Here is a 12,454-nt window from a genome sequence, read left to right as displayed (position 1 = left end):
GTGAAAACCTCCTTCCATCAGCAAGGGCATAGAAGATGAAACGTGGCTGGGTCTTTCAGCATGACAATGATCCCAAACACACCGCCCGGGCAATGAAGGAGTGGCTTTGTAAGAAGCATTTCAAGGTCCTGGAGTGGCCTAGCCAGTCTCCAGATCTCAACCCCATAGAAAATCTTTGGAGGGAGTTGAAAGTCCGTGTTGCCCAGCAACAGCCCCAAAACATCACTGCTCTAGAGGAGATCTGCATGGAGGAATGGGCCAAAATACCAGCAACTGTGTGAAAACCTTGTGAAGACTTACAGAAAACGTTTGACCTCTGTCATTGCCAACAAAGGGTATATCACAAAGTATTGAGAAACTTTTGTTATTGACCAAGTACTTATTTTCCACCATAATTTGCCAAAAAAATCATAAAAAATCCTACAATGTGATTTTCTGGATTTTTTAAAATAGTTAGTTAGTTGAAGTGTACCTATGATGAAAATTACAGGCCTCTCTCATCTTTTTAAGTCGGAGAATTTGCACAATTAGTGGCTGACTAAATACTTTTTTGCCCCACTGTATATATGAAGTGGACAGCAGTAGTTATATAGGATGAACCATGACTATAGAATACAGTATATACATATGAAGTGGACAGCAGGATGAACCATGACTAGAATACAGTATATACATATGAAGTGGACAACAGTAGTTATATAGGATGAACTAGAATATGGTATATACATATGAAGTGGACAACAGTAGTTATATAGGATGAACTAGAACACAGTATATACATATGAAGTGGACAGCAGTAGTTGTATAGGATGAACCATGACTAGAACACAGTATATACATATGAAGTGGACAACAGTAGTCATATAGGATGAACCATGACTAGAACACAGTATATACATATGAAGTGGACAGCAGTAGTTGTATAGGATGAACCATGACTAGAACACAGTATATACATATGAAGTGGACAACAGTAGTCATATAGGAGGAACCATGACTAGAACACAGTATATACTGTACATATGAAGTGGACAACAGTAGTTATATAGGAGGTGTGTATAGACAGTAGTTATATAGTATAGTGAGTATAGACAGTAGTTGTATAGGATGAACCATGACTAGAACACAGTATACACTGTACATATGAAGTGGGTAAAACAGTATGTAAACAGTGTTAAAGTGACTGGTTTTCCATGTTTATGTACATAGGGCAGCAGTCTCTAAGGCGCAGGGCAGAGTACCGAGTGGTAGGCGGCTAGTAACAGCGACTAAGGTTCTGGGCAGGGTACTGGGCGGAGGCCGGCTAGTGGTAAATGTTTAACAGCCTGATGGCCTTGAGATTGTTTATCAGTCCCAGCTTTGCAGCACCTGTACGGTCTCCGCCTTCTAGATGGTAGCGGGGTGAACAGGCCGTGGCTTGGCTGAAGTCCTTAATGATCTTCTTGGCCTTCCTGTGACACCGGGTACTGCAGGTGTCCTGGAGGGCAGGCAGTTTTGCCCCCGGTGATGCATTGGGCTGACCGCACCACCCTTTGGATAGGCGGTTGCGGGTGGCGTACCACGCTGTTACGCCTTCTTCACCACACTGTCTCCTGAAGTCCACAATCATTTTGTTGGAGGTTATTTTCCTGGCACCACTTCGCCAGGGCCCTCACTTCCTGTCGGCCGTCTCGTCATCAGGCCTACAACTGTTGTGTCGGTCTGCAAACTTGATGATTGAGTTGAAGACGTTTGAGGTCACGCAGTCATGGGTGAAGAGGGTGTACAGGACGGGGCTGAGCACACACCCTTGTGGGACCCCCGTGTTAAGGGATCAGCGTAGTGGAGGTGCTGTTGCCTACCTTGGCCATCGTTATGTTTGGAGGGAAAAGGGGGAAGCCAGTCAGGAAGACCGGGACCCAGTTGCACAGGGCGGGGTTCAGACCCAGGGCTCTGAGCCAGCCAGCCAGCCAGCCAGCCAGCCACAACAAATCATTCAGGACCCTATGGCAGGGGTCCCCCAATAACATTCAGCAGTGGGCAGATTTTTTCCTTGAGCGGATGGTCAGAAGACATAGTTGTAAATCATTTGTACAACTGCAAACTGACTGCAAGAATCCCAAACAGATATAGAATTTGAGAAAAACGGAATAATTTCAAACCCTTGATAACGATGGGATATGATCGCGTGGGAATAGTTGGGAACAGATTTCCTAAATTATAATCATTTCTTATGTCCAAGAAAGAAAATTATACAATAGAAAATACACAAGAGTGTACAAAACGTTAGGAACACCTTCCTAATATTGAATTGCACGCCTTTTACCCTCAGAAAAGCCTAATTTCGTCAGGGCATGGACTCTACAAGGTGTTGAACGCGTTCCACAGGGATGCCGGTCCATGTTGACTCCCAATGCTTCTCACAGTTGTGTCAAGTTGGCTGGATGTCCTTTGGGTGGTGGACCATTCTTGATACACACAGAAAACTGTTGAGCGTGAAAATCCCAGCATCGTTGCAGTTCTTGACACAAACTGGTGCGCCTGGCACCTACTACCATACCCTGTTCAAAGGCACTTCAATTATTTTGTGTCTTGTCCATTCACCCTCTGAATGGCAGACATACACATACCATGCCTCAGGTGTCTCAAAGCTATACCATTTTTATTTAACCCGTCTCCTCCCCTTCATCTACACTGATTGAAGTGGATTTAACAAGTGACATCAATAAGGGATCATAGCTTTCATGGAAAGAGCAGGTGTTCCTAATGTTTTGTGCACTCACTCAGTCATGCCCTATTGGGGAACCCTGCTCTATGGGCTCTGGTCAACAGTGGTGAGATATATAATGGCTGCAGTCATTTTAGATACAGACCTGGTTTATGATGGCTTCATGTGACTCACCGTAGTTGTGTTTGAGGGCAGCTCAGGCAACAGGTTCTTGTTATAAGGCATCTCTATGACGCTGAAGGAAGCGGAGGATCTCACGGTGAACGAACGGTTCTGGCTCTCAGTCTGGACGAAGAGAAACACACTCTACTATACCTCATCCTCATCACGGTTCAGCAGACATTTTGTCGTTTAAAAAAAAAAAAAAGGTAGCCAACATAGTAAGCTTTCCTAGTTTTGTCCCATGTAGCTAGCCGAGTGGTCCCAGTCCAGTCTTGTCAACTCCTACGGTTGTCGTCATTTACCACGATCTAGGACCACCAGGCGAGTATAGTTTTTACTTTATCGGCAAGTCAGTTAAGAACAAATTCTTATTTACAATGACGACCTACACCGGCCAAACCCGGACAACGCTGGGGCCAGTTGTGCGCCGCCCTATGGGACTCCCAATCACGGCCGGTTGTGATACAGCCCGGGATCGAACCAGGTTCTGTAGTGACGCCTCTAAAAACTGTAATACAGTGCCTTAGATCGCTGCGCAACTCGGGAGCCCTAACCTGTACGGCGCATACCAAACATACGGTATGTTCCAACAAGGTTTGTGTTCATTAGGGCAAACTGTAGCAAAATGTCTTCAAACAGAAAACTGCATTTCATATTGGACAGATGAAACATGGAGGTACTAAGACATTAGGAACCAAATTGAAGGTGGCCAAGGTGGATGTATGATACAGCACAAACACATATCGGACACCAGGCCAGTACCGTATCTAACCTAGGACACCAGGCTAGTACCGTATCTAACCTAGGACACCAGGCCAGTACCGTATCTAACCGCGGACACCAGGCCAGTACCGTATCTAACCGCGGACACCAGGCCAGTACCGTATCTAACCGCGGACACCAGGCCAGTACCGTATCTAATCGCGGACACCAGGCCAGTACCGTATCTAACCGCGAACACCAGGCCAGTACCGTATCTAACCGCGGACACCAGGCCAGTACCGTATCTAACCGCGAACACCAGGCCAGTACCGTATCTAACCTAGGACACCAGGCCAGTACCGTATCTAACCTAGGACACCAGGCCAGTACCGTATCTAACCTAGGACACCAGGCTAGTACCGTATCTAACCGCGGACACCAGGCCAGTACCGTATCTAACCGCGGACACCAGGCTAGTACCGTATCTAACCGCGGACACCAGGCCAGTACCGTATCTAACCTAGGACACCAGGCCAGTACCGTATCTAACCTAGGACACCAGGCTAGTACCGTATCTAACCGCGGACACCAGGCCAGTACCGTATCTAACCGCGAACACCAGGCCAGTACCGTATCTAACCGCGGACACCAGGCCAGTACCGTATCTAACCGCGAACACGAGGCCAGTACCGTATCTAACCTAGGACACCAGGCCAGTACCGTATCTAACCTAGGACACCAGGCCAGTACCGTATCTAACCTAGGACACCAGGCCAGTACCGTATCTAACCGCGGACACCAGGCCAGTACCGTATCTAACCTAGGACACCAGGCCAGTACCGTATCTAACCTAGGACACCAGACCAGTACCGTATCTAACCGCGGACACCAGGCCAGTACCGTATCTAACCGCGGACACCAGGCCAGTACCGTATCTAACCGCGGACACCAGGCCAGTACCGTATCTAACCGCGGACACCAGGCCAGTACCGTATCTAACCTAGGACACCAGGCTAGTACCTCTAGAGCATAACAGACGGGAGTCTCACCTTGAGGAAGGTGGCCACCCCCAGCCTGGAGTGGATGTAGAGGATAGCACTCTGACCTCTCTCCACACGGCCCACCTGACACCGGATCTTCAGACACTGGACCTTGGAACAGTCCTGACAGAAGACACACACACACAATCACTGATACCCTCAATCTATGTAAACTCAGCAACTGCATTTATTTTCAGCAAACTTAACATGTATAAATATTTGTATGAACATAAGATTCAACAACTGAGACATAAACTGAACAAGTTCCACAGACATGCTGACTAACAGAAATGGAATAATGTGTCCCTGAACAAAGGGGGGGGGGGGGGGGGTCAAATGTATTGCCCTGGCCACATCTGTAGTCCTCATGCCTCCTTGCAGCATGCCTAAGGCACGTTCACGCCTAGACCATCTTTCTTTTGGTGTTTTTCAGAGTCAGTAGAAAGGCCTCTTTAGTGTCCTACGTTTTCATAACTGTGACCTTAATTGGGCATGGGAAACAGTGTTTAAACGCTTTACAATAAGACCTGTGAATTTATTTAGATTTTTACAAATGATCTTTGAAAGACAGGGTCCTGAAAAAGGGCTGTTTTTTTGTTGTTGCTGAGTTTAGTTGCTACTGTATGATTTGTTTAGAGTCAATTCAGGATGTAAACTGAAATCCCCCTTGCTTTTCAATGATAAAAAATTGTCCCCGACTCTGTTGTACAGTAGCCAGGAGGTGTAGAGACGGTACCAGAGTTTCCAGGTCTCCCTCCATCTCCTTCCTCTCCAGCTCTCTGCGGTGAACATGGTTCCTGTTCCTTCCCTCTGTCCTGTCTCCTCCTCCACTTGGAGAGGTGATGTTCTTCTCTCCAGATAGAGGGTTCTAGAAGAGACGGAGAGAAACATCCTTTTAACTTGTATTCTTTACCACAGAGAGGATAACATCCTAATCATGTGTCCTTGCTACCGTATTGTGCACTCATATAGTTTACCACATTTACGCGTTGCATGGGCTAGACTAGAGTTTTCTCTACCAGTTCCTTCATGGGCTAGACTAGACAGTTTCCTCTACCAGTTCTTTCATGGGCTAGACTAGACAGTTTCCTCTACCAGTTATTTCATGGGCTAGACTAGACAGTTTCCTCTACCAGTTCTTTCATGGGCTAGACTAGAGTTTCCTCTACCAGTTCTTTCATGGGCTAGACTAGAGTTTCCTCTACCAGTTCTTTCATGGGCTAGACTAGACAGTTTCCTCTACCAGTTATTTCATGGGCTAGACTAGACAGTTTCCTCTACCAGTTCCTTCATGGGCTAGACTAGAGTTTCCTCTACCAGTTCTTTCATGGGCTAGACTAGACAGTTTCCTCTACCAGTTCCTTTATGGGCTAGACTAGACAGTTTCCTCTACCAGTTCCTTTATGGGCTAGACTAGGAGTTTCCTCTACCAGTTCTTTCATGGGCTAGACTAGACAGTTTCCTCTACCAGTTCTTTCATGGGCTAGACTAGACAGTTTCCTCTACCAGTTCCTTCATGGGCTAGACTAGAGTTTCCTCTACCAGTTCTTTCATGGGCTAGACTAGAGTTTCCTCTACCAGTTCTTTCATGGGCTAGACTAGACAGTTTCCTCTACCAGTTCCTTCATGGGCTAGACTAGAGTTTCCTCTACCAGTTCCTTCATGGGCTAGACTAGACAGTTTCCTCTACCAGTTCTTTCATGGGCTAGACTAGAGTTTCCTCTACCAGTTCTTTCATGGGCTAGACTAGACAGTTTCCTCTACCAGTTCTTTCATGGGCTAGACTAGAGTTTCCTCTACCAGTTCTTTCATGGGCTAGACTAGAGTTTCCTCTACCAGTTCCTTTATGGGCTAGACTAGAGTTTCCTCTACCAGTTCTTTCATGGGCTAGACTAGAGTTTCCTCTACCAGTTCTTTCATGGGCTAGACTAGAGTTTCCTCTACCAGTTCTTTCATGGGCTAGACTAGAGTTTCCTCTACCAGTTCTTTCATGGGCTAGACTAGAGTTTCCTCTACCAGTTCTTTCATGGGCTAGACTAGACAGTTTCCTCTACCAGTTCTTTCATGGGCTAGACTAGAGTTTCCTCTACCAGTTCTTTCATGGGCTAGACTAGAGTTTCCTCTACCAGTTCTTTCATGGGCTAGACTAGAGTTTCCTCTACCAGTTCTTTCATGGGCTAGACTAGACAGTTTACTCTACCAGTTCTTTCAAATCCATGAAGGTAACAATTTCAAGAAAGGACAGACGCAGGAAAAGTGTCTGGGCTGAATACGAGAGAAAGGTAAGAGAGGATACGATGACGTACTGAGACATTGAGTGGGTCAGGGCTGAATACGAGAGAAAGGTAGAGAGGATACGATGACGTACTGAGACATTGAGTGGGTCTGGGCTGAATACGAGAGAAAGGTAGAGAGGATACGATGACGTACTGAGACATTGAGTGGGTTGATCTCCATGTCTGTACTGCAGTTCATGCCTCCGTCTCCGTCCACCTCTAGTTTAGTGATGTAGAGCAGAGAGCCGTTGTTGAACCTGTAGGGCCACTCGATGTCCAGCATGGCCTTGCTGAAGGTACTGGGACCTCTGTTGCGCAACTGGAACAGAAACAAGACCGTTTTTAGTAACAAGGTACCAGGTAAAACAACATGTCTTCCCTGACGTCATGATGATTATAGTAGGAGAGCTGTTGAGCTAGTTTAGAAAAGTTTCCCTCAACCATTTATGGGCTGTATTGGAACACTTTGTGTTTGGCAATTATTCAATCCACATGATACGCACCTTATACTCAAACCCAGCTGCTTGGATACAGACAGGACATTCTATTACCCCACAGTTCTCCATATAGACAGAACATTCTATTACCCCACAGTTCTCCAAACTGTATAGACAGGACATTCTATTACCCCACAGTTCTCCATACTGTATAGACAGGACATTGTATTACCCCACAGTTCTCCATACTGTATAGACAGGACATTCTATTACCCCACAGTTCTCCATACTGTATAGACAGAACATTATATTACCCCACAGTTCTCCATACTGTATAGACAGGACATTATATTACCCCACAGTTCTCCATATAGACAGAACATTATATTACCCCACAGTTCTCCATACTGTATAGACAGGACATTATATTACCCCACAGTTCTCCATATAGACAGAACATTCTATTACCCCACAGTTCTCCATACAGTATAGACAGAACATTCTATTACCCCACAGTTCTCCATACAGTATAGACAGATCATTCTATTACCCCACAGTTCTCCATACAGTATAGACAGGACATTATATTACCCCACAGTTCTCCATATAGACAGATCATTATATTACCCCACAGTTCTCCATATAGACAGAACATTCTATTACCCCACAGTTCTCCATACTGTATAGACAGGACATTATATTACCCCACAGTTCTCCATACTGTATAGACAGGACATTCTATGTCTATACAAGCAGAACACTGACCTCATAGACATGCAGTATCTGTGGGCCGATGTCGTCTCCTACGACAGGGTTCTCTTTAGGCTGCCAGTTAGCAACAGGCAGGAAGACCTGGTCTGGGGCGGACACCCTACAGCAGAGGGAGAGAGGGAGGGAGAGGGAGGAAGAGGAGAGGGAGAGAGGGAGGAAGAGGAGAGGGAGAGAGGGAGGAAGGGAGGGAGGAAGAGGAAGGGAGGGAGGAAGAGGGAGGGAGGGAGGAAGAGGAAGGGAGGGAGGAAGAGATAGAAGAGAAGGGAGAAGAGAAGAGAAGAGAAGGGAGAAGAGAGAAAAGAAGGGAGAGGAGAACGGAGAGGGAGAGAAGAAGAGAAGGGAGTTAGAGATCCACATTCTGTGGATTGGTGGTTGATGTTTGCGGTGGTTTCTAACATTTAGTTTATTGATGTTTTAATAAAAATCTAAATTAACATCCAGTAACATTATACAATTCCCAGATATAAAATAAGACATTCCCAACAGGACTGTCCTAAGAGCTGGTAGAGTTAAGATATTCCCAACATGACTGTAGAGCTGGTAGAGGTAACACATGGGTACTGTCTCTACTGAGATGGTAGAGGTAACACATGGGTACTGTCTCTACTGAGATGGTAGAGGTAACACATGTGTACTGTATCTACTGAGCTGGTAGAGGTAACACGTGGGTACTGTCTCTACTGAGCTGGTAGAGGTAACACATTACCAACAGGACTGTAGAGGTAACACATGGGTACTGTCTCTACTGAGCTGGTAGAGGTAACACGTGGGTACTGTCTCTACTGAGCTGGTAGAGGTAACACATTACCAACAGGACTGTAGAGGTAACACATGGGTACTGTCTCTACTGAGCTGGTAGAGGTAACACATGGGGACTGTCTCCACTGAGCTGGTAGAGGTAACACATGGGGACTGTCTCCACTGAGCTGGTAGAGGTAACACATGGGTACTGTCTCTACTGAGCTGGTAGAGGTAACACATGGGGACTGTCTCTACTGAGCTGGTAGAGGTAACATGTGGGTACTGTCTCTACTGAGCTGGTAGAGGTAACACATTACCAACAGGACTGTAGAGGTAACACATGGGGACGGTCTCTACTGAGCTGGTAGAGGTAACACATGAGGACTGTCTCCACTGAGATGGTAGAGGTAACACATGGGGACTGTCTCCACTGAGATGGTAGAGGTAACACATGGGGACGGTCTCTACTGAGCTGGTAGAGGTAACACATGGGGACTGTCTCTACTGAGCTGGTAGAGGTAACACATGGGTACTGTCTCTACTTCTGTCGCGGCTTACTATTTATGCCTCATTCATTCCCCTGTCTGTCTGTTTACAGAAGCAAACCAGGCTAAACTCTCCTGTGATACATCACCGGGGCCAAGCTTCCTGCCATCCAGGACCTCTATACCAGGCGGTGTCAGAGGAAGACCCTCAAAATTGTTAATGACCCCAGCCACCCCAGTCATAGACTGTTCTCTCTGGTACCGCACGGCAAGCGGTACCGGAGCACCAATCCTAGGTCCAAGAGGCCCCTAAACAGCTTCTACCCACAAGCCATAAGACTCCTGAACATCTAATCAATTGGCTACCCAGACTAATTGCATTGCCCCCCACCTCTCTTCTACGCTGCTGCTACTCTCTGTTATTATCTATGCATGGCCACTTTAATAACTCTACCTACATGTACATATTACCTCAATTACCTTGATTAACCGGTGCCCCCCGCACATTGACTCTGTACAGGTACCCCCCCTGTATATCAGCGCATGTGACATTTTTTGGGGGGATTTGATAAACACTTAGTTTCTGAGGCAGAACACAAAAACAGCTGAACATCCCTCCTAGGGTTTTGAGCCTAATTAACTTAACCAATTAACTGCAGTCTGCATTGCTGTCATATTATGGTACACAATCACACGATCATCTGAATTCATATCATCAGAATATATATATTTTTTAAATTACACTTTATGGTGTTCAGTAAATAAGGTATTATGGTTTTATTAAAGTATTCAAATGAGTAAATAATGTATTATTAAGGTATTGAAATGAGTGAGAAGACACATACCCTCTGATATCCACTTTGGCAAGGACAGCCAGCTTTGTGATGCTGAGGACCCGACTGCTGGTGTTGTTGAACTGGTTGGAACTGAAAGACAATATTATATTCTTCTATTATAAAAAAGACCACTGTTGCACAGTACAGGTTGCTGCTATAACACACACGTCCACAAGGTGGCGTCGTTGCATATATGTGTTGTAACTCGCATCCAGAATTTTAAACTGGTGCCAAAGCCTCAAAAAAAAACTCCTCCAGACAATTCCACCACGAGACTCGTGAGTTTTTAGCTAAACTATTCTGAACAATTCAACAAGGCCTTTGGTCAGCAGAATGCGTGTGTAAAGACAGCCCCGGGTGAGCTAAGGGACTGGCAGAGTAAACAGGAGGCTAGGAGACCAAATGGTTTTCACAACAACAGGATACATCTACTCTGTAATTGAAATGCCACTCTGAATACAAGCAGGGAGAACACAAATACACGTCTTAGGTTCTGTCCCAAATGGCAGCCTACTCTATATAGTGCATCTCACTCACTCACTCACTCACTCACTCACTCACTCACTCACTCACTCACTCACTCACTCACTCACTCACTCACTCAAGCAAGTGAAGTAGATAATACACAAAAGTGAAATGAACAGTAAACATTACACTCACAGAAGTTCCAAAATATTAAATACATTTTCAAATGTTATATATATATATATAGTGTTGTAATGATGTGCAAATGGTTGAAGTACAAAAGGGAAAATAAATAAGCATAAATATGGGTTGTATTTACACTGGTGTTTGTTCTTCACTGGTTTCCCTTTTCTAGTGGCAACAGGTCATAAATCTTGCTGCTGTGATGGAACACTGTGGTATTTCACCCAGTAGATCAAATTTGGATTTGTTTTCAAATTCTTTGTGGATCTGTGTGATCTGAGGGAAATATGCCTCTCTAATATGGTCATACATTGGGCAGGAGGTTAGGAAGTGCAGCTCAGTTTCCACCTCATTTTTGTGGGCAGTGAGCACATAGCCTGTCTTCTCTTGAGAGCCATGTCTGCCTACGGCGGCCTTTCTCAATAGCAAGGCTATGCTCACTGAGTCCGTACATAGTCAAAGCTTTCCTTAAGTTTGGGTCAGTCACAGTGGTCAGGTATTCTGCCGCTGTGTACTCTCTGTTTAGGGCCAAATAGCATTCTAGTTTGCTGTTCTGTTTGTTAATTCTTTCCAATGTGCCAATTAATTCTTTTTGTTTTCTCATGATTTGGTTGGGTCTAATTGTGCTGTTGTCCTGGGGCTCTGTGGGGTGTGTTTGTGTTTGTGAACAGAGCCCCAGGACCAGCTTGCTTAGGGGACTTTTCTCCAGGTTCATCTCTCTGTAGGTGATGGCTTTGTTATGGAAGGTTTGTGAATCGCTTCCTTTTAGGTGGTTGTAGAATTTAACGGCTCTTTTCTGGATTTTGATAATTAGTGGGTATCGTCCTAATTCTGCTCTGCATGCATTATTTGGTGTTCTACGTTGTACACAGAGGATATTTTAGCAACATTCTGCATGCAGAGTCTCAATTTGGTGTTTGTCCCATTTTGTGAATTCTTGGTTGGTGAGCGGACCCCAGACCTCACAACCATAAAGGGCATTGGGTTCTTCTCTCACTAAAAGGGCTTCTCTCTCTCTCATACTCTACAAGGGCTTCTCTCTCTCTCATACTCTACAAGGGCTTCTCTCTCTCTCATACTCTACAAGGGCTTCTCTCTCTCTCATACTCTACAAGGACTTCTCTCTCTCTCATACTCTACAAGGGCTTCTCTCTCTCTCATACTCTACAAGGGCTTCTCTCTCTCTACAAGGGGGCACGTATTACCTTAATGATGAGGTTATTATGGACAAAAGAGCAAGATTATTTTGTCAAACGGCAGTCAATCATCATGTCACCTAAATTAGACCCTCTATTTTTATTAGAAAGCAGCATCAAGCTCATCACCGGGCTCTTTCACCTCCCTGTGAAGTTCATCATAACGGATTTCATCTGTAGCCTGATAAACTGCATGGTTCCCCCAGGCATAGTGGGAGGACCAACACACCATGTCATAGTGGGAGGACCAACACACCATGTCATAGTGGGAGGACCAACACACCAAGTCATAGTGGGAGGACCAACACACCATGTCATAGTGGGAGGACCAACACACCATGTCATAGTGGGAGGACCAACACACCATGTCATAGTGGGAGGACCAACACACCATGTCATAGTGGGAGGACCAACACACCATGTCATAGTGGGAGGACCAACACACCATGTCAT

General features: G+C 45.5%; 1 protein-coding gene across 1 annotated transcript in view; it reads right to left on the bottom strand.

The window, feature by feature from the left end:
- Positions 1 to 12,454, bottom strand: part of LOC110522711 (integrin alpha-V) — a 64,204-nt gene that overhangs the window by 3,518 nt on the left and 48,232 nt on the right. The window contains exons 23-28 of the mRNA XM_090230475.1: positions 10,167 to 10,247; positions 8,090 to 8,195; positions 7,042 to 7,206; positions 5,348 to 5,479; positions 4,621 to 4,734; positions 2,882 to 2,992 (exon numbers count right to left, since the gene is read on the bottom strand). Coding sequence (XP_090086601.1) covers positions 2,882 to 2,992; positions 4,621 to 4,734; positions 5,348 to 5,479; positions 7,042 to 7,206; positions 8,090 to 8,195; positions 10,167 to 10,247 — 709 coding nt within the window. The remainder of the gene's footprint in view (positions 1 to 2,881; positions 2,993 to 4,620; positions 4,735 to 5,347; positions 5,480 to 7,041; positions 7,207 to 8,089; positions 8,196 to 10,166; positions 10,248 to 12,454) is intronic.

Source organism: Oncorhynchus mykiss, chromosome 3, assembly GCF_057628025.1.
Source record: "Oncorhynchus mykiss isolate SJ-2025 chromosome 3, ASM5762802v1, whole genome shotgun sequence".
NCBI lineage: Eukaryota > Metazoa > Chordata > Actinopteri > Salmoniformes > Salmonidae > Oncorhynchus > Oncorhynchus mykiss.
Note: the sequence above shows the minus strand (reverse complement) of the source record. Positions and strands in the feature narration are given on the sequence as shown.